This window comes from Lissotriton helveticus, chromosome 12, assembly GCF_964261635.1.
Source record: "Lissotriton helveticus chromosome 12, aLisHel1.1, whole genome shotgun sequence".
In the NCBI taxonomy this organism is placed as follows: Eukaryota; Metazoa; Chordata; class Amphibia; order Caudata; family Salamandridae; genus Lissotriton; species Lissotriton helveticus.
The window spans coordinates 755443818-755464899 of record NC_136073.1 but is presented as its reverse complement, the minus strand read 5'-3'; the positions used below and the strand labels follow the sequence as shown (position 1 = coordinate 755464899).

Genomic DNA, 21082 nt, shown 5'->3' with positions numbered 1-21082 from the left:
AGGTTTTAATGTTCGTAGTGGTGCGGCTTTCTGAATCTATGTAGACTCCAAGGGGGCTTTTTCGGGGCCTTGAGGTCAAGCTGGTATCAAAGCGGAATGCAGCTTGGTGTCCTTAGATGGGTAGTGGTCAGAGTATCAAAACGCGAAGGTTTTTTCTGCCGTGAGCTCAACTCTGGGCTTGAAGCTGGACTCCCATAGAAGAGGAGCTCTGCCTCTGTTGAAGAGCTTTTCTGAGGCCCACACTGATCCTACGGCTACAATGATGCATGATGTGTGGGTGTGTGGTCGCAGGAAGAAGGGGGGGTCAGTTTTGATCTGATATAAGTGCTGGGTGGAGACTGACATTTTGTGACAAGTTCTTGCATCTTCTCTTCTGCTTCAGATGCCTTTAAAAAGATGGCCTCTGGGCCCTATATTTCCTGGGATCCTGGAATTCTATAAGTTCCAAACTATTCTTCCTCTGTGATAAAGGGTCCTCAGCCCCAAAAATGTCAAACGTTTAAAGAGGATTGTTATCACTGCATCTTGTGGTGGACCCACTGCTGTTCCTTCTAGTACCAGAGGTCTTTCTTGCAACAGAAAGCATGGCAGGCATCACAGGAGGATGGCAGGATGCACAGATTACAAACTGCTTGCTTGTTGCTCTGGGATATTTGGCATTACAACTAGGTCAGACCTGGAAGGCTATACATTCCATACCTTTTCTCTAGGTGCATTATCCAAGAAACAACTGAGAAGATTTGAGGTTTCTCATTTACCAAGGGTGGAGCCACAAATGCGCGGTGTGTCAAAGGGTAATGGCCAGTGACGATATGGTTAAAACTCCGGGGAGTGACGGGGATAAACTCATGGTGGCACTGGATATGTTCTCATAGTGAGCATGGTAAGGAGTATAGCGGTCACCAAGACAACTCTTGTGGAAAGCATCGGTCCCTGAATAGCAATGTAGAATATCAGAGCCCGATGGTGGAAGAAAGCCTGAAATGGAGAAGGTGTTCAGATGCACTGTGGACCAAGGGAGGAGTTAACCAGTCTTCAAAGCAAACAAGTTGCAAACGGGTGGGACCAATACTTGATGGCAGGGGTGTGCAGAGCATGTGTATATAAAGATAAACTTGATACGAACACATGAATTTATTACATACACACTCGGATGAAGTGTTCAGCAGAAAAACATTAACATTGTAGCTGAATACGAAAAAATTAGTTCAACAAATAGTCCGGGACCTCAGCTATCCCCACGTATGCACTTAATATATTATTTAATGGATACTAACGCAACAGTGAGATCACTGCCTACAAGGTTGTACAGGTAAATTTCGTATCTGTTGGATTAGCACTGCATACATGCTTTCAGTGATCAATTAACTAAATACAAAGCCATCACAGGCATCACAAGGTGTACTCAGATTATTAGGTTTTTGAGGTCAACACTCCTGGACATGCTTTCACCCGTCTATAGTGGGTTTCTGGCATTATCACTGCAGAGTCTCTTCTAGAGATCAAAAACAGATTATGGAGCCCACAAATGCTGGGTTTGCCTGCAAAAGTCAACAGTGCCTCTGATATCCCCAGTGCAGGATGTGCATTTACAAATCGATAATACATTGGTAAAATCACTCTTGCACATGCAGAGGAAAAAGCCTGTTATATACACAATAATATCAAAAGTTGTAGCATTTTAGGTGTAATATAAGTCACACCTGAGATACTGGTGCTTTCAGTACTGCACCTCTAAAGAAAAGAAGTCCTCCTAGTAAAAGAATGCAAGGCAAAATACAGGCGTGGAAGAGCTACTCACAGCTAAAAATGGGACAACTTTAAAGTGCTCCTTTGATAACCTACATGAGAAGTGCAACTACCATGAGCCAGCTCTTACCTTGGTACCAGCCCAGGTGCCTCAGTCTGCAGTGTTTGAAGTCCCTGCTGAATCTGCAGCAGTGCCTGCATCGCACGAGGATTGGTCATTACTGATAGGGATTCTGGGTTCTGCATCTATGAAGCAACAGGAAAGAGTATCAGGGTTTCCTTCAGTTTCAATCAAATGCCTGCAACCTAATCTAATGGGCTCTTCTGTGACAAAGAAAGGAATATTAAAAGGAGCAACACTGTGGTAATGTACACATCCAAGAGTACAGCATTATGACAAAATATATCACAATATCCTCTTGAAAAGTACAGCAAGAGAGCACATTATTTACTGGATACAGTTCTTTGGAAGGCGCTTACAATCAAACCAATTATAATAAAAAAAATCAAGTTAAGATTGAAATACAGCACAAATGTAGATGTTACAATTTTGTGAGCAAAAAAAACATACATAGAAGATTTCTAAAGTCAAGCTGAACTTCAAGGGAGGTTCAGGTACACAACTACCATCCCAATAATACTTAAAGAACATTTACAACAGATTGAACTGTCTGGATGGTGTCTGAGGAGCAGCCGACCTATTTGAGTAACCTTGGCCATGAACAGATTATTTAGATCATGTCTAGTGCCTGCATTCTGCCAGACTGAATCGTTCTTTACCTGCTGAAGAAAGACAGGCAACTGGTGTCGCAGCTGTTCCTGAAGCTGAGGGTTGCCCGCCAAGAGAGGGTTGTTCCCCATCATCTGTTAAGACAGAAGCACCATTATGAACAATGGAGAAAAAAAATGGTGTTATAACTGAAGAAAATGTTAAAATGGCTTAATGACACGAGTAAGTCTTTCAATGAATTTGCTGAAAGATTTAATCAGTTTCATAAATGTATTTGCTGCTACCTAATGTATAGATAAAAGCATTAAAACAACCCAGAAAATATTCTATAATTATAATATAAGAATGAACTAAATGAAGGTACAGATAATTTCAAAGAAAGAATGATAACATCCAGACATTGTAATTTGTGCACAGACACTTTTTATATTGGGGAAACAAATGGCGTGAACATTCACACGTCAAAAACACCTCCATCCAAAATCTAATTTTTATACCACAAAAGACATCCCAGACCCCCAAAAACTTTACTAAATATTTAATACACAAATGGGAGTTTAAATGTGTAAAATGGTTTTAAAACTTTTTTAAATGTAGGTATATGATTTTATTATTCCGCCATTGCTAGTTTTAAGTTTCAGCCTCCAGAAGGCTTTCGTTTATGTCTACTGCTCGACATACTTTAACCACCATCTTATTAAACTAAAAGGGGCATTGCATAAAGGATGAGACTGGTAGAGATTTAGACTCACAAAGAATCAACCTTACAATGATTGTTTTACAACAAAAGGTTCTGGGTGAATTCCTACACAAGCAATAATTGTGGTGAAGATTTCCGAGTAACAGACTAAAGTAAAGCTTGAGTTTTATATGGTGTCACTTGGAACCCCTGATGTGAGAAGTCTTTGCCTACACATACTGATCTAAACTCTTGTGTACTAAAACATGTTGCATGAACCTCACTGAGCAAATGTTGGACCATGAAGCTTTATCGAAGCTTTATCCACAGAAGACAGGGCCCAATTCCCAAACATAACAGACGCTTTCAGCTACTACGACTTAAATGCTCACCACTTTGCACTTTAAATGTTATGCAAAAACAACAGGTGATGGACAGAATGCAGAACAATGTCATACATTCACCCCAGTACAGAGATCTGGGCCTAAATCCATCGTTTTTTTGCTCACCATGCCATTCCAGTTTGAACCCAGCCATATGCAAATCAGTCTTGACCCTGTGCCCCATGGGAACAGTCCAGCCCGAACTGCCAAGTCAGGTCCTCCCTGGACTGGAAACAAGCATCCAAGGACCGGTTTCGGGCTTTCAGCCCTCATCAGCCTGGATAGCTTGACTCCAGTGGTGTGGAGAGCACGGGACTCACGTCTGAGCATACCCGTCCCACTTGGGGTGACAAATGCAAAAACAACAGGTGATGGACAAAATGCAGAACAATGTCATACATTCACCCCAGTACAGGAATCTGGGCCTAAATCCATCGGGTCAAGGCTGATTTGCATATGGCCATGCCTGAACTGGGGTGGTGTGGAATGCAAAAAAACGATGGATTTAGGCCTAGATCTCTGTACTGGGGTGAGTGTATGACATTGTTCTGCATTCTGTCCATCACCTGTTGTCTTTAAATGTTATGCCAGTTTAAGAAGTCTCCACTCGTTTTTTCAGTCATATTTTTGATAACCAGCATGTCATTTCAGCACTCAAGAATGGCAGATTTTAACATCACAAATAGCTTAAATTAAGTCATAGACCCCTAAGATGCAGAGTGTATAACATCTGATCAATGCTGGTACTATACATGCTGCAGACAGAATAGCTAGAGAGATGGGGTATAATGTTTGAAGTATGGAGCATCCATTAGCAATATGAAGAGACCAGATTTCTTTAATTGGGGTTGAAGTCATTTGTAGCCTGTACACAAAAGGCCATACTGTTTTTTTTGTTTCTTTTAAAGCCCGTGTGCCAATTTAAAGTCAAAAATATGGCTGCTTTGAGAACTAGGATAAGCAGTAGAGATTTTTGAAGGTATGGGTTAACAATGTATCTCTTAACTGTCTAAATGATGGAGAGACCTAGGAATTCCTTTGCCAACCTCGCCAAACTCTATCCCTCGAAATGGTTGATTTTAGCATTCAGCGAGACTCAAGCCAAAAGTAATAAAGGCATCGAATTAAAATCTAAAATGTTTAAGGCGGCTAGGAGGTGTAAATGATGGGAGACAAACCTCAAATTCATCTCTTAGGTACGCAGAGGTACACTGCAGCTAAAACTACACACAAAAACCCCTTCTAGGAAGATGCAGCAGAAAAGAGAAAAACGTAGCCCAAAAGAGAGCAGCGTCATCAGAGCTGTATTCAAACTCCTCAATAACCATTAACCCTTTCAACGCTTATGACTAGCTCAGCTCGTCATGAGGCACAGTGGAGCTGTGCTCATGACGAGCTGAGCTCGTCATAACTGCCGCGGAACGCTCATGTGGGGCTAATTCCCCTCCTGCAAGGGCGTTCCATGGAAGTGGGCGGAGTCGTGACGAGCTCAGCTCGTCATGAGCACAGCTCTACTGTGCAGCATGACGAGCTGGGCTCGTCACGGGCACCACGCACCCCCGCACCGTGGGGGAATTAGCCCAGCGTGGAAGGGGTTAAAAAACAGGAACCAGCATAGAAGCAAATACATGAGGTGTGAGAATATTTTGTAAAAAAATTATCAGCACCCACCATTCATATTAGATATGTAGGCATTACAAATTGCTTAAGTTACATAGTGCACAGACTCCATCAACGTTTTTCTAACAAGAATTCCTTTATTCACATCTTTTTAAAAAAAACTTTTCCATGTAGCCAACGCGTTTCGTCACTTAGCAGAGGCTTCAAGGCTTTATGATATATTGGCACCTGTGTCAACCGAAGACAGAGAGACTCACAACATAGTATTGAGGTGGCCAGCGTTCGCTAAGACACTTTGCAACCTTTCAAGGATGCCAGGTCTTCTATTTCGCTTGCGTCTAAAACCGATAATATTAAGATACATCGTGCTTATGTGTCCTAAAACCACGGTTTGATCAGTGAAACTCTTATCGGCATGTTATGTAGGCGTCTGAACCCGTATATGTTGTAATGCGCAAGCGGCGTGGTGCGGCCAAAAGCAAATTCAAAGATTTTGAATTGAGTGGGAAACAAGTAAGGATATCAAAAATGTCACTGATCAAACCGTGGAATTAGGACAAAAAAAGAGACATCATAATATTATCGTATTAGACATGTGCTAAATAGGAGACCTGATATCTTTGGAAGGTTTACAAAACGTCTCAGCGAACACTGGCCACCATACTATTGTGCTGTGAGTCACTGTCTTCAGCTGACAGGTGCCAATACACCATAAAGTCCTGACGAAGTCTCTGCTAAGGGACGATACGCTACATGGAAGAAAATCTTTTAAAAGAATAAGTAGATGTGAATAAAGGAACCCTTTTTCAAAAAACTTTGATGGAGTCTGTGCACTATGTAACAAACACTTTCTAAAGCTCACATATCTGATATGATGAATGGTGGGTGCTGATCATCTTTACGTAAATTGTTCTATGGAGCTGTACTTCTGGGTGGAAGATTAGGAGGCGATTTTCTAGATCGTTTCACCACCACTAGTTGAACTGAAATGTTTCACTAGAATTGATCGGTGCACATTTGGTTGCCTCATCCTCATAAATCACAAAGTTTGAGAATATGAATCATTCTTGGGTGCTATTCCTTTCAAAGTTTCTAAAATGACAGCACAATTTCAGATGAGCTTTTTTCCAGTCCTGCCTATGGCATACAAATGAAATGCCCACAATATCTTATTATCAAGGATGTATCTGCTTGTGCCATCAACACTGACACTAGTGAGGAGTCCACCCAAGATTAGGTAAGCCATTCATGGGTGGCTGAGGGTTCAGAGGCCTTTAAAAGAGCACCTTACAGACCCCTTATGGGGCGTCTGATAGAGACACTCAAATACCAGCTACAACCCATACTAGCTCAGCGTGTCCTATACAGGCTCACATTCCTGGTGCTACTTTGTGACTAAGTAGGAGGGGAAGTACCCCTGCATGTTTTCCTCCATTCCCACCATTGAGTATAAATCTGTATTTACCTGCTGCATAAAGGTTGCTTTGACTCTGCACAGCATCTGGGTTTGCTGGTGCAACAGTTTAGCTAAATAATTATACTTGTGACATGACCACATAAGACTGTGTGATCCAAAGTAAAGGCTTACCTGTGCAGCATAATCTGGATTCTGTGCAAGACTCTCCATCATGCTACGCATGTATGGGGCTGAAATCATACTCTGCATCAGCTGTGGGTTTTCAGAGATCTGCTGCATAACACCCTGCATTTCTGGGCTGCTAAACAAACCTGAATACATGGACGACAAAAGGGCACTGGTATGTTATTCAAAGTAGAAAGGTTATTGTTATTGTTCAAGACAAATACAAAACATCGGCCTCAATAGGAGTTCTAATTGGAAGATGGTTTCTAGGAATTTGTGCAACATGTAAATTGCCACAGAATCCCTCTTGTGAAATGTTCCAGTACTGTATTTTACAACCAATAAAACATACTGGCCAGATGTACACATGATGGAATCGTTATTCTTGGCAGTATGTAGTGAAAATCAATTTACATATCATGGAAGAGCATTTAAATATACAAACTTGATAGTTACAGTCCCAACCTTCTGCAAAGTTAATGCCTCACAGTGTAGATCATTTATGCAGTTTCATGTTGAAACTACAAATGGTATCTCGTGCACAGCAACAATTCACTAGACTCAAAAACGGTCAACAACAAATTTAAATAAAAAGTGAGACTGAACAGGTACTTTTTCAAAGAATACTGGTCATTAATAGTCCTTCATGGTATAAACTGAAGGACATAGCTCCGGTGCTTCCATCTCGGCTAACATTCTGCTTTTGCTAATGTGAGAAATCGAACCCAAATAGATCACTGTAGGAACCTCGCTCTGTATGGTATCACCACTAGTTGGTTATAATGGGCACAGAGAAGGGGGATCCCCAAACGTGTACAGGGCTCAATGTAAAACCCAAAGTGCTCTATCAGTAGTGTGGGCGAGCAGCCTAAAGGCTAACAGAGGAGTGCAAGAAATGCATTGCACAACATGGACCAATAACTCAAAAAGGAGATCCACACCAATTTTAGAAAAATGCACTTTGTATTTTCGTTTAAGACAGATCTTCGCACGAAGGTAAGAAGTATGTTTTAAAATAAAAATCCTTTTCACTTGTGAAAATTGTCACTTCGAATATTTTCAGCCTAGTTCAATGGTATCCTATGGGGAAAACAATATTGCGATTATACAGGAAAGTATCATACTTACAAATCCAGTCTTCGGCCCAAAGGTCAGCAAGGGTCAGGTGCGTTCCAAAACTGCACCACCAGCGGCACATGAGCAGCTGGGTGCAGCGGTCAAAGTCTGAGTTTGGTTCAATGCTTATCAAAGGAGACAGGGGGGGTCTGGAGCCACACTGCTTGCAGGTAAGTGGATCTGTTACAGGAGCCAAGCTTTGGGGTGGAGGACCAGCATGGGGCAGGGGGGTACAAAGCAGCATCATATCTACACCTCCAGTAGCACAAGGGCGGCCAGGTGCAGGGAGCTATTTCAGAGTTGGGCACCCACTGCTGTTCAATGGAGATTCTTCTTTCAGCAAACAGTCTGCAGAAGTTGCACCAGAGTTTGCAGGAGGAAGACCAATTACAGCAGAGGTAATGAATATGCTACTTACCAGTATGCATCTGTTCTTGGCATGTAGGGCTGCTAACATTCATATCTTAGCATTAGATCGCCGCCTAGTGTTGGGCTCGGATGATTGCACATTGTTGTCCTGGAAGAGTCTTCGAAGTATCCTGAGATAGGTGGCTCCTCCCCTGGACTACAGTGCGCATGGGCATCGGCTCCATCCCCAGATTGTTTTTCGCCATTGTGGCAGGAGATGGAGTGAAAGTGTAAAGGATGTCCATGCTAACGAATAAATACAATAGTATATCTGCAGCTGCGACAGGCACCGGGGAGGAGGGCGGGCGATATGAATGTTAGCAGCCCTACATGCCAAGAACAGATGCATACTGGTAAGTAGCATATTCAGTTCGAGGCATGTGGGCTGCTAAATTCATATCTTAGCATAGAATACATAGCAGTCCCTCCATCAGCGGCGGTTGCCCGTGCCAGCTGCAGAAACCTGAAAAAGTGTCTTGAGAACAGCCTGTCCTACAGCTGCTTGCTGCTTGGAATGCACATCAACACAGTAGTGTTTTGTGAAGGTATGTGGTGTGACCCACGTGGCTGCTCTGCAAATATCCTCTAAAGGAATGTTCCCTAGGAAAGCCATGGATGCCCCCAGTTTGCGTGTGGAGTGCGCTCTGGGGGGTATTGTTAAAGTGCGCTTGGCTTTTTGATAACATATCTGGATGCACTTAACAATCCACCTGGCTATCCCTGCTTTGGAAATTGGGTTGCCTTTGTGTTGTGGTGCGAAGGCAACAAAGAGTTGTTTTGTCTTTCTAAAGGGTTGTGTTCTGTCTATGTAGTACATCAACGCCCTCCGTACATCTAAGGTATGGAGCATTCTTTCCGCCACCGTTTGCGGGTTTTGAAAGAATGCTGGTAAGTCAATAGTTTGGTTAAGATGAAACTGTGACACCACCTTAGGAAGGAATTTAGGGTTAGTGCGTAGCACTACCCTATTTGGGTGAATTTGAATGAACGGCTCTTGTATGGTGAGCGCTTGCAGCTCACTGACACGCCTCAGAGACGTAATAGCTATCAGAAAGGCCACTTTCCACGTAAGGAATTGGAGCTCACACGAGTGCAGTGGCTCAAATGGTGGCCCCATCAGTCTGGTGAGAACGACGTTGAGGTTCCACACCGGAGCTGGTGGTGTTCTTGGGGGAATGACTCTCTTCAGACCTTCAAGGAAGGCTTTAATGGCGGGCACTCTGAAGACAGAGAGGTGCTGCCTGTTCTGAAGATAAGCCGCTATGGCTGAGAGATGTATCCTAATGGAAGTGTACGCCAGATTGCACTTGTAGAGATGTAACAGATAGCAGATGATGTTGGGAATAGATGCATCTAGTGGGTTGATGTCATTGGACGTACAGTAGATGACAAAACGCTTCCACTTAGCAGCATAGCATGCTCTAGTAGTTGGTTTCCTCGCCTCCTTGATGATACTCATGCATTCTGGAGGTAGGTTAAGGTATCCAAACTCTAGGACTTCAGGAGCCAGATCGCCAGGTTGAGCTGTCGTGGATCTGGATGCTGAATGTCTCCATGGTTCTGCGTCAAAAGACTGGGCGTGAGGCGCAGTCTTTGATGCGGCACCACTGAGAGTTCGAGGAACGTGGTGTACCAAGCTTGTCGTGCCCACGTTGGAGCAACCAGGACGAGAGTCATGGAGTGCTGCCTTAGCTTTCTTGCGACCAGCGGTATCAGAGGGGCTGGCGGAAAAGCGTATGCAAATTTGCCTGACCAGTTCATCCATATCGCATTCCCCTGCGACTGTGGGTGAGGGAACCTGGCGGCAAAGAGTCGGCATTTTGCGTTCTCCTTTGTTGCGAACAGGTCTATCTCCGGATGACCCCACTGCTGGAAGAACGGGTGGAGAACAGAAGGGTGTATCTCCCACTCGTGCATCTGATGGCTGTATCTGCTGAGCAGATCCGCCATCTGATTGTCCTTGCCCGGGAGGTGTTCTGCCATGAGGAAAATGTTCCTCTGAATGGCCCACTTCCACATGCTCTGAGCCAGATGAGACAGCTGTGGCGAGTGGGTGCCCCCCTGTTTCTGAATGTAGTACATCGCGGTCATGTTGTCCGTCCGGACTAGCACGACCTTGTTGCTCAGATGTACAATGAAGGACTTGAGCGCCATGAAGATTGCCATCAGTTCCAGATAGTTGATGTGCATCTTCTGTTGCTGCGTCGTCCATAGTCCCTGCACTGTGTAAGTGAGCACATGTGCTCCCCAGCCCTGGAGAGATGCGTCCGTCGTCAGGACAATCTGCGGCACGGGCTCGTGGAACAGTCGGCCCTTGCAAAGGTTGTGTGGAGTCCACCAATGCAGAGAGTCGTATGCCCGACTGGTAACCAACACTAGGTCTGTCAATTGCCCACGAGCCTGTGTCCACTGATTCGCTAAGCACTCCTGGAGCGGGCGCATATGTAACCGTGCGTGAGGGACTATGAAGATGCAGGAGGCCATCATGCCAATCAACTGCATGAACACTCTCGCTGGCAGGGAGTGTCTTGGTCGGAATCGTTGGATCAGTGACTGAATGCTGTCGATTCTGACTTGGTTTGGCTGAGCCATGGCTGTCAGGGTGTTGATCGTAGCACCCAGGAACTGCCGGACATGTGCCGGCTGAAGATGCGATTTTGGGTAATTTAGGGAGAAACCCAGATCGTGAAGAAGGTGAATTGTAGTCGACATGTCTGCGGCGCACTGTTGCTCTGACTTGGCTTGTACGAGCCAGTCGTCTAGGTAGGGGTAGACATGGATATTCTGCCTCCTGAGGTGCGCCGCCACTGTCGCTAGACACTTGGTGAACACCCTCGGGGCCGTAGTGACTCCGAAGGGTAGGACTTTGAACTGGTAGTGCCTGCCTTGAATAGTGAACCTCAGGTATTTCCTGTGTGACGGGTGTAGTGGAATGTGGAAATAAGCATCCTTGAGATCTAAGGTCGCTAAGAAATCTCCCTGGTTTAGCAAGGGAAGAATCTGCTGCAGTGTAAGCATATGGAAATGCTCTGACAGTATGTACAGGTTGAGGGGACGTAGATCGAGAATGGGCCTGAGAGAACCGTCCTTCTTTGGAATAAGGAAGTACAGGGAATATACCCCTGTGCCTTCCTCCCCCACCGGCACGAGCTCGATTGCGCCTTTTTGCAGCATCGCCACCACTTCCTGCTGCAATAAGTGCAAGTGCTCTGCGGACATAGGCCTTTGCCTCGGTGGGATGTTGGGTGGAGTGGATTTCAGCTCTAGGCAATAACCATACTGGATTAGTTGTCGCACCCACCTGTCTGTGGTGATGTTTCTCCAGACGGGCAGGAACTGCTGCAGTCTCCCCCCGACAGGTGTTAGGTGGTCGGGGGGCAGTGACAGAAAGTCACTGTTTGCTTGGAGTAGAGGTGCGGGAGCTGTTTCCTCTGCCGCGACCTCTGTTGCTGTTATTCCTATAACCTCCCTTGTTCTGTTTAGTGAACGAGGATTGCGTCCCACCTTTGGAGAACTGGGATTGTTGACCCATCTGTCCTCTGGTGACTCCACGTGCACCTGAGCGACGAAAATTGCTGCCACGAAACTGTTGGGACTGCAGGGCCCCCATAGACTTAGCAGTTTCCGTGTCCTTCTTTATTTTCTCTAGGGTGGTGTCAACATCCGGACCAAACAGACTATCAGGATTGACTGGCTGATTCAGAATTGTTGTCTGAATATCCTGCTTAAACCCTGAGATGCGGAGCCAGGCTTGTCTTCTCAGCATAACGCTAGTGTTGATAGCCCTAGCAGCTGTGTCCGCAGCGTCAAGTGCACACTTGATGGCTGCGTTTGATATTAGCTTTCCTTCCTCAATAAGCATTTTGGTGCCTTCTTGGAACTGTGGGGGCAGGTGTTGTATAACCTGTTCTAGGGTGTCGTAGTGCGCCCTATCATAACGCGCCAGGAGCGCCTGTGTATTTGCGATGCGCCAAAAGTTTGCCGCCTGTGCAGCCACTCTTTTGCCTCCTGCCTCAAGCACTTTGGACTCCTTATCCGGGGGAGGAGCTTCACCCGTTGTCTGGGAGTTGGCACGTTTCCTGGCATTGGCAACCACAAGAGAGTCCAGTGGCAATTGTCCCCGGATGTAGACGGGGTCCGCAGGTGCAGGCCTGTACTTCTTTTCAATGCGAGGGTTGACCACTCTCGCCCTCGTAGGCTCCTTAAAAATGTCACCAGCATGTTTGAGAACACCTTTCAGCATAGGAAGTGTCTTTACTGTCCTTTCAGATATGGCAAAGGTGTCAAAAAGGAAGTCTTCCTCAACCGGGTCGGCATGCATGTCCACATCATGATTGGCTGCCGCCCGTTCAATTAGTGCATGAAATCCTGCTGAGTCCTCAGTCGGGGATGCACGTGCATTAAAGGTCTGCGGGTCTTGGCCCACACCTTGGGTGTTCTGGTCACCAGTGTCGTCGTAAGAATCTGGTTGTACATCAGGTTCATCGATAGGGAAATTGTACTGTTCATCCTCATCATATTCCTCACCCACAGAGTGTTCTGGGGAGGGAGTAGGGCTCCGTCTTGGAGGAGGCTGAATCGGTTCCGTGAGGCCTGAGGCGTCAAGGGGCACCCTCTTCTTTTTCAACGGGATGACGTAGGGGTCCACCGGCTCCGAAGTGATCTTCCGTTTATAGAGTGTCAGCTTGCCGGTGGCAGCATCGATGAAATGCTCTGAATCGTCTTCCGATTCGAGTACACGACGTGGAAGAGGGTCAGGCAGCGAGGAACCCTGTTTCGGAGCCGATTTCGTCGAAAACGCTTTCGGCGCCTCCTTAGGTGGCAAGAGAAAAAGGAGTTTCCCAGAAGGCTTAGCCGGAGCGTCCTTTTGCGGCTGCGGTGATGGCATCGGAGCCGATGGAGCAAAGGCTTTCTCCCTGATTCTCTGCAGTGACTCCGCAATGGGGGACGGTACACTGCCAGTGGGTTTCGTCGCCGACAAGGATGCTTTGAGCGGTCCCTCGGATCCGACGTCCTCGCGGGCCTTGTGCGTTTTGGGCGCGGAAACCGTCTTCGGCACCTCCGAATCTTGAGGCCGGGGCGCAGACTTCTTGGGCGTAGCCTCTTTGGAGCCGACCTTGGCGGGCTTGGACGGCGCCGGAGCCGCTGATCCGTGCCGACCATCTTTCTTGGGGGCCCCTTCCTCGGGCGTCGGTTTCGATTTCGGAGCATCGTAATCGACAGACTTCCTCGGCTTCTGCGGACCGGAGGTCGACGGAGCCGACGGGGTGACGGGCACCGACTTCTTCACAGGCACGGCAGCCATCTTAGGGACACTCGAGTCCTTTGGTTTCAGTTTCGATTTCGGGTCGGCCATTTTAGGTGTTGACGACCCCGACGGTTTCAGTTTCGGTTTCGAAACAGCGTGCCCAGCAAGTGAGTCCGTAGCCGGGCCCGAAGGCGGGGCTGTGGCTTGCGGCAACGGGTCCTGGGTAAGGCCGACAGGCGATCCCGTGTCCCGGTCGGCATCCTCGTAACCTTCGGGGCAGAGCTCGTCCGCAGAGCTATCCGCCGCGGCCCCATAAATCTCATCGTCGTCTCCTACCTCTTCGACGTATTCGAGGACCTGACCCGCGACTCCGTCGTCGTCTCCCGGATCCGCCTCGACCTCCGTCTGTGATGGGGAGATTTGTAGAAGGTGACCCTGGACCTCTTCTTCCGGGTCGCCGAAGATGTTCTCCGGATCTGGGGCCGCTTGCCTAGCTTCCAAGCGCACCGCGCGCCGAAGCTTGAGAGTTTTCTTGGAGCGGAACTGTGCACAGGCCTTGCACTTGCCGTCGTCGTGGTCCGGTGAAAGGCACTTGTTACACACGGGGTGTAGATCGATGTGTGGGTACTTGGACCCACAGAGCGGGCAGTACTTAAACGGGCTCCGCTCCATGTCCGTAAAGGCTTGCTGTCGTGTCGCGATGAGAAGGCCTCAAAGTTTAGAAAGCGAAGAAAACTCCGCTTATTCCGGCTTCAAGAGACGGAAGACTCGAGACCGAGCGCAGACAATACCGACGCAAGAAAATCGAGGCCTTTTGGCCGGTAAAAGATAGTGTTACTTGGTTCCGACAGTAAGACGTCGAGACCACATCCGAACCCAATGGCGGAAAAAAACAATCTGGGGATGGAGCCGATGCCCATGCGCACTGTAGTCCAGGGGAGGAGCCACCTATCTCAGGATACTTCGAAGACTCTTCCAGGACAACAATGTGCAATCATCCGAGCCCAACACTAGGCGGCGATCTAATGCTAAGATATGAATTTAGCAGCCCACATGCCTCGAACGTAGAGAGGTAGGGGGTCGTAGGGGCACCATTTGTTCAGCTCACCCAGGCCTCGGGGCTTAGGTGCAGGGGTGCCTTTTGACGTCGGAATCTCTTACTGGAGCCGGTCGCGGTCAGGACAAGTCTCTGTATTCCCCCCCTTAGGCACCGCTGTGGAGACCAGGAGAGGTCAGCCATTGCCAGACTCAAGGTCGGAATCCCTGGGGAGAAGTCACTGCATAGAAGTCACTGCGTAGGTGAGCCACTTAGACTTGGGCCGAAGGGAGTCAGGTGCAGAACAGGCAGGAGACGCGGATCCGGGTCCTTGGGGTTAGTGTCTTCTGAACAGGTCCGCTGTCCACGGGAGATTGGAGTCTTTTTCGAAGGCAGCAGTCCTCCCAGGGTTTTCAGAGGTCACTGGCTGCAAGACAGGTCGCAGATTCGCAGAAGGTGGAGACAGGCCAGTAGGGCTGGGGCCAAGGCAGTAGTCCTCTTCAGCTTTCTCTGCAGGTATGTCTTCTTTCTTCTTAGGTCAACGCAGATCTGAGTTCCAGGTCTGGGGCAGGGGGGAGCACCTCGATACTAGATTTAGGGGCGGTTTAGGGGAGTAGCAGGTAGGGCTAATGGGCACCTTACCTGGGGCAACTACACTCATGTCACCCACCTGTGGAAGGGGCATAGGCCTAGCCCTGATTGGTGGAGTCCCCCATCTTCAAGATGGCAGTGGCTGAAAGATGTGCTTCACCTCACCTCCCCCACCTTAGGGGTGGAGTTGGCAGAGGTGGGAACACCACCTATTTTTAAAAGTTTTCCTATCCAAAGTGGGGGTTTAAACCGGGGGTGCCATATGCTGCTAGCAGCAGAGGCTGGGGGTTGCATTACAAAGGCGGCAGAAGAAAGTGGGGTGAACCACTACAAGCACCACTAAAACGCTGTATCAACAGTACTTTTCAATTGTTGCTTATGAATTCTTTTTATGTATAGTTTTTAAATTGTGCCATCATTTGCTTTAAATTGTTGGATAATAAGAGATGCATCTACTATTGTAATGTTAAAAAAGTTCTATATATGTAATTATTGTAATACATGAACTAACTACAAAAGGCCGGGCATTAGCTGAAAGAGCACTAATTCCCCGGAGCAAGAGGTTTACCTTCCTTGCCTACATTAAGCCTCCAAGGACAGACATGGTTACACCATCTGTACTGTTGCATCATGAAATCTTGAGCAACTGAGCACTGTGCTGTAATTGTATGGTAAAAGGCATATGTTTCTTTGTCAAGAATCATCAACCAGCAGCCTAAACTTAGTTCAAAATTAATCATTACAAGAGCAATGAGATAGAGGGCACCATGCCCTCCTCAAGTGGGACCAGTCTGCACAGCAGTTTTAAAACTTAATTGACTGCGCACAGTGGCTCTTTATACAGTGGTCCAAAAAGAGGTGCTCTTTATACAGTGGACCCAAAAGAGGTACTCTTTATAAAGAGTCCAGGCAAACTCCAAACGAGTTACAGAGGCACAAATTACACCTCAAATGCTCTTTTGTGGTAATTCAGGTGAGCAGTTAGCATATCAGTAGGCAGTGCTAACCATTTATTGCACACACAAAAGTAGTGAGACCACAGTCAATAAGGAAATCAGGCGACAATTCATGAAAATAACATGCTTTTATATGAATTTAGATACCAAGATTGAAGGAATCAGATAAGTACAGTGTGTTATGAATTTCTACTGTTTTTAAAAATTTACATTTTCTGAAGCGGTAATGTTACCGTACAGAGGAAAGACGCACTGAATACAGGTACTTCACAGTGATTTACCGGAACAATCTTTTGGACTGAAAAATGGGCCAAGGTCCGAGGCAGCACCAACAGGTCACCTCGGCGAGACTGGGGCAGGAGGGTGCTGAGGTGCTTTTCAGCATCTGATGCCCAATGCTATTGTATGGGGGAAAAACACGCACTGCATTCGGGCACTTCATAGCAACTTACGGTACCTATCTCCTGGACTTAAGGTAAGTATGGGGCAAGGTCCAAGGCAGCACCAACAGGTCACTTAAACTCGGACTAGGGGACACGGGTGCAGTTGTGTTGGGTTTGCAGCTGTACAGAGTTCTCACAGTTCTTTTGGAGTGCCTGCAGAATGCAGCTCCACTACTCCAAGAGACTTCAAGGGTCTTTGCTGAAGGCAGGCAGCCCTCCCAGGCGTTTGGAGGCACAGCAGCTGCAGGACGAGGCGACTTTAGCACAATTTGGTGTTAACATCAGACAGGCCAGCAGGGTTGGCGCCAAGTCAGTTACTTCTCCACAGTCCTTGCTTCTCGTGGCTCTTCTCTGTCTTTCTTCTTAGGCCAGCAGGATCTGATTTCCTGGTGCCAGGGGCTCCTCCAATTACTAGAGTCAGGGGTGTTAGGGGAGCATAGGAAAGTAGCGAATAGTTTTCTTACCGGTCGGTGTAGTTTTGCAGCTTGAAGATCTTTCTGGATTCACTATGCTGTGCATTATTCCGCGGTCTTGTGGTTGGGTCCGGATTCGTAGTCTTTTCTTTGTTTTTTTTTTTTGTAGCCCAGGTGGGCGTCGGCGTCACACCCCCTTGGGTATATTTCCGGTGACGTCGGCATGCTTCCTGCGGAAGCTCCCACTCTTGGGCGCCATCTTCGGGTTCTTTTTTTCCGTGTTTCTTTCGTTTCCGAAGTAATGGCAATGTTCTATTCAGGTGATATTTTACCGCTTTGTACCTTCAAAGTATTTTCCACTTGTTCTATTTCCACCTCTTCTCTCTCCAGCCTCATCTTTCTGGCGGAGGTGGGTGGGTTCGCTAGTGAATCCAGAAAGATCTTCAAGCTGCAAAACTACACCGACAGGTAAGAAAACTATTCGTTTTGCAGCGTGAATCTTTCTGGATTCACTATGCTGTGCATAGATTTTGTAGCGGTTTCTCATCTCTGTGGCGGTTGGGTGGAAGATGAGCGTTGGGTATTGAATATGTGCTGTAGCACCTTCTGTCCAACTTGAGCTTCCTTGTTCATCTGTATGTCCACACAGTAGTGCTTCGTGAACGTGTGCACCGAAGCCCATGTTGCCGCCAGGCATATGTCTTGTATGGGTGTGTTAGCCAGGAAGGCTATTGTAGCACCCTTTTTCCTAGTGGAGTGGGCACGTGTCCCCTCTGCTAGCTCTTGTCCTGCACGCTTGTGGCAGAGTTGGATTGTCTGTGCGATCCATCGTGCAATGGTCTTTTTGGTTACTGCTTTTCCCATGTAACTGTTGGCGAATGACACAAAGAACTGTTTTGTTTTCCTGTGTCCCTTCGTCCTTTCGATGTAGTGCATGACTGCCCTTCTGGCGTCCAGGGTGTGCAGAGCTCGCTCTGCGGCAGTTGTTGGTTTTTGGAAAAAACTCGGTATCTGTATAGACTGGTTCATGTGAAATTTAGATACCACCTTCGGCATGAAGTTTGGGTCAGTCCTCATCACAACCCTATCATTGTGTATTTGTATGTAGGGTTCTTGTAGCGTCAGAGCCTGAAGCTCGCTTACTCTGCGTAAGGACGTTATTGCAACCAGGAAAGCTGTTTTCATAGTTAGCATCTTTAAGGACGCCTTGTGGAGCGGTTCAAAGGGCTCTTTCATGAGTTCCGTTAGGACTATGTTCAAGTTCCATGCAGGTGGCGGCACCCGCTTGGGTGGTGCGATCCTTTTTGCACCTTCTAGGAATCTCTTCACCACCTGTGATGTGAAGAAACTCCTGCAAGTTTCTCCCCTTGTGTAGGCGACTATCGCTGCCAAGTGAACTCTCAAGGAGGATGAGCTAAGGTTCTTCTCTAGCAAGTGCGTCAGGTACTTTAGCACTGTGGAGTCCTTCTTCATTTTATTGTGAAGTCTTTCTTGTCTGCACCATATTGTGAACCTTTTCCATTTCGCAACATAGCACTTCCGAGTGCTAGGCCTTCTTGCCTCCCGCAGGACCTTCAGGGTACTTTCTGGCAATCTTAAATGTGCGAACTCTATGTCCTCAGGAGCCACGCTACTAGGCTCATGCTCTCTGGCTCTGGGTGTAGCACCTCTCCGTTCTGCATGGAGAGTAAGTCTTTCCTCCTGCTGAATCTGTGGGGTGCACACTGTCTCATCTCCATGATCTGCGAGTACCATGTGTGCCTCGCCCACTGTGGTGCGACCAGTATCAGTTTCATGTTGCTCGCTCTGCACTTGCTCAGTACTCTGTGCATCAGTGGTATCGGGGGAAAGGCGTAGGCAAATGTCCTTGACCAATCTATCCATAGGGCATTCCCTAGTGACCCTTCCTCGGGCTGCCTGGATGCGAAGTTTTGGCATTTTGCATTCTGGCGTGTGGCAAACAGGTCCACCGATGGAGTTCCCCATCTGTCGAATAGGCGCCTTGTCTCCTGAGCATTGAGCTCCCACTCGTGGGATGCCGATGTCTGCCTGCTGAGCCAATCTGCTTGTATGTTGTCCTTCCCTGGCAGGTGTATGGCCAGCAGGTCTATCTTGAGAGGGATGGCCCATCTCCATATCTCCTGCGCTAGCGTTGAAAGCGGGGCTGACTGTGTGCCCCCCTGCTTGTTGATGTAGAACATCGCAGTGGTATTGTCTGTTTGTATCAACACCTTGTGTTTGTACAGTCTTGTTTGAAAGGCTTTCAGTGCAAGGAAGATTGTCTTCAATTCTAAGTAATTGATGTGCTTTGTCGCATCTGTCGGTGTCCACAGTCCCCTCACCTTTAGCTCCTCCATGTGAGCGCCCCATCCCTTCAGGGATGCGTCTGTGGTGATGGTCACTGTTGGCGTTGGGGGCGTTAGAGGCTTTCCCCTTGCTATATTCTCCATGGTCCACCATGTCATCTCCTTCTGCACTGCGTGCGTTACAACCACTAGATCCTCCCAACTGCCTGTAGCTTGTGACCATTGCTCCTGTAGCCATTCTTGAATGGGTCTCATGTGGAGTCGTACATTCGGTACCAGGTGGATGCATTATGCCATCATCCCCATGATCTTGCTCGTAGTCCTCACTGTCCGAGCTTGTCCCTTCCGGTAGAGGCGAGTTTCCTTCACCAGCGCCCTCGCCCTCTTCTCGCTGGGGAACACCTTGCCCTGTAAGGTGTTGATCTGTGCTCCCAGGAAGATCTTCACTTGTTCTGGCTCCGTTGATGATTTCTTCCAATGGATGGAGAACCCCAGGTTTATGAGCGTGCTTGTCACTGTATGTGCGTGCAGCTTGCATTTCTGGTATGAGTTTGCTTTCACCAGCCGGTCGTCCAGGTAAGGGTATACGTGTATTCCTTGCCTTCTTAGGTGCGCTGCAACTGCTGCGAGGCACTTTGTGAAAACTCTTGGTGCTGATTTTAGACCGAAGGCCAGTGTCGTGAACTGGTAGTGGCTTTCTCCGACGGTGAACCTGAGCATGTGTTTGTGCTTTCTGTTCATTGGAATGTGCAGGTATGCGTCTTTGAGGTCTATTGTGACCATGAAGTCCCCGATCTGCAATTGTGGGAGCACCTCTTGCAGGGAGGTCATTTTGAATTTTTGCAATCTTATGAATTTGTTCATGAACCGTAAGTCGAGAATGGGTCTCATTGTTTCGTCTACTTTTGGTACCAGGAAGTACGTTGAGTATACTCCTGTGTTTCTTTCCTTGAAGGGTACCCGTTCTATGGCCTGCTTCCGCAGGAGTTCCTTTGCCTCCTCCTGCAGACACTGCAGCTGCTTGCCTGCTAGTGGCTTTCTTTTTGGTTTTCTGCTTGTTGGCCTCCCCTCCAACTCTATGCAGCATCCGAATTGGATAATGTGGAGGATCCATTTGTCTGATGTGATTTCTCTCCACTCTTGGAGGTGGAATCTTAATCTTCCTCCCACTGGTGTCATGTGGTCGTAGGTGTCTAGTTTGTCTTGACCCATCTGTACGTGCTGCCCCCTGGGATCTTTTTTGTGGGCGGGCACACGGAGTTTCTTGAAGTCACTTAGAGGTGGGCTGCTGCCCCCCTCTTCTATTTTGTCCCCGTCCATTTCTCCCTCGAAAGGACTGGCCTCTTTGTTGGTACTGCCAGGACTGCTTCTGATGACCATGCTGAGTCTGCGAGTCTGCCTGGTGCGTTTGCTGGAAAGCCTGGTGTGATGTACCTGGCTGGTTTCCGCCTCTCCCGCCGGGCCTCCGTGACGGGGTGCCCCTCTTGTTCCCTCTGAACTGCAATGCTCCCATGGACCTTGCTGTTTCGTTATCTTTCTTCAGTTGGCTGAGCGTTTCATCCACTGTTGTTCCGAAAAGCGTGCTGCCGTTGAACGGTGTGTTCAGGATGCTGTGTTGCACCTCCGGTTTGAAACCGGATATCCTGAGCCAGGCGTGCCTCCTTTCCGTGACGCCCATCATCATGAGCCTGCTGGCGGTGTCTGCCCCATCCAGGGTCGTCTTAAGGCAAGAATTTGCCGCGTTCTTTCCCTCTTCAACCAGCTTTTCGGCTTTCTGCCTGGCATCCTGGGGCAAGTCCTTCACCAACTGCCCCAGTCCCTC

The 21082-nt window shown here is 47.7% G+C and overlaps 1 protein-coding gene across 2 annotated transcripts in view; it reads right to left on the bottom strand.

The window, feature by feature from the left end:
• The window catches only part of UBQLN4 (ubiquilin 4), a 140390-nt gene that overhangs the window by 9025 nt on the left and 110283 nt on the right, over positions 1 to 21082 (bottom strand). For both annotated transcript variants that reach the window (XM_078669492.1, XM_078669493.1), the window contains exons 7-9: positions 6750 to 6889; positions 2530 to 2613; positions 1880 to 1995 (exon numbers count right to left, since the gene is read on the bottom strand). In XM_078669492.1, the coding sequence (XP_078525618.1) occupies positions 1880 to 1995; positions 2530 to 2613; positions 6750 to 6889 (340 nt within the window). The remainder of the gene's footprint in view (positions 1 to 1879; positions 1996 to 2529; positions 2614 to 6749; positions 6890 to 21082) is intronic.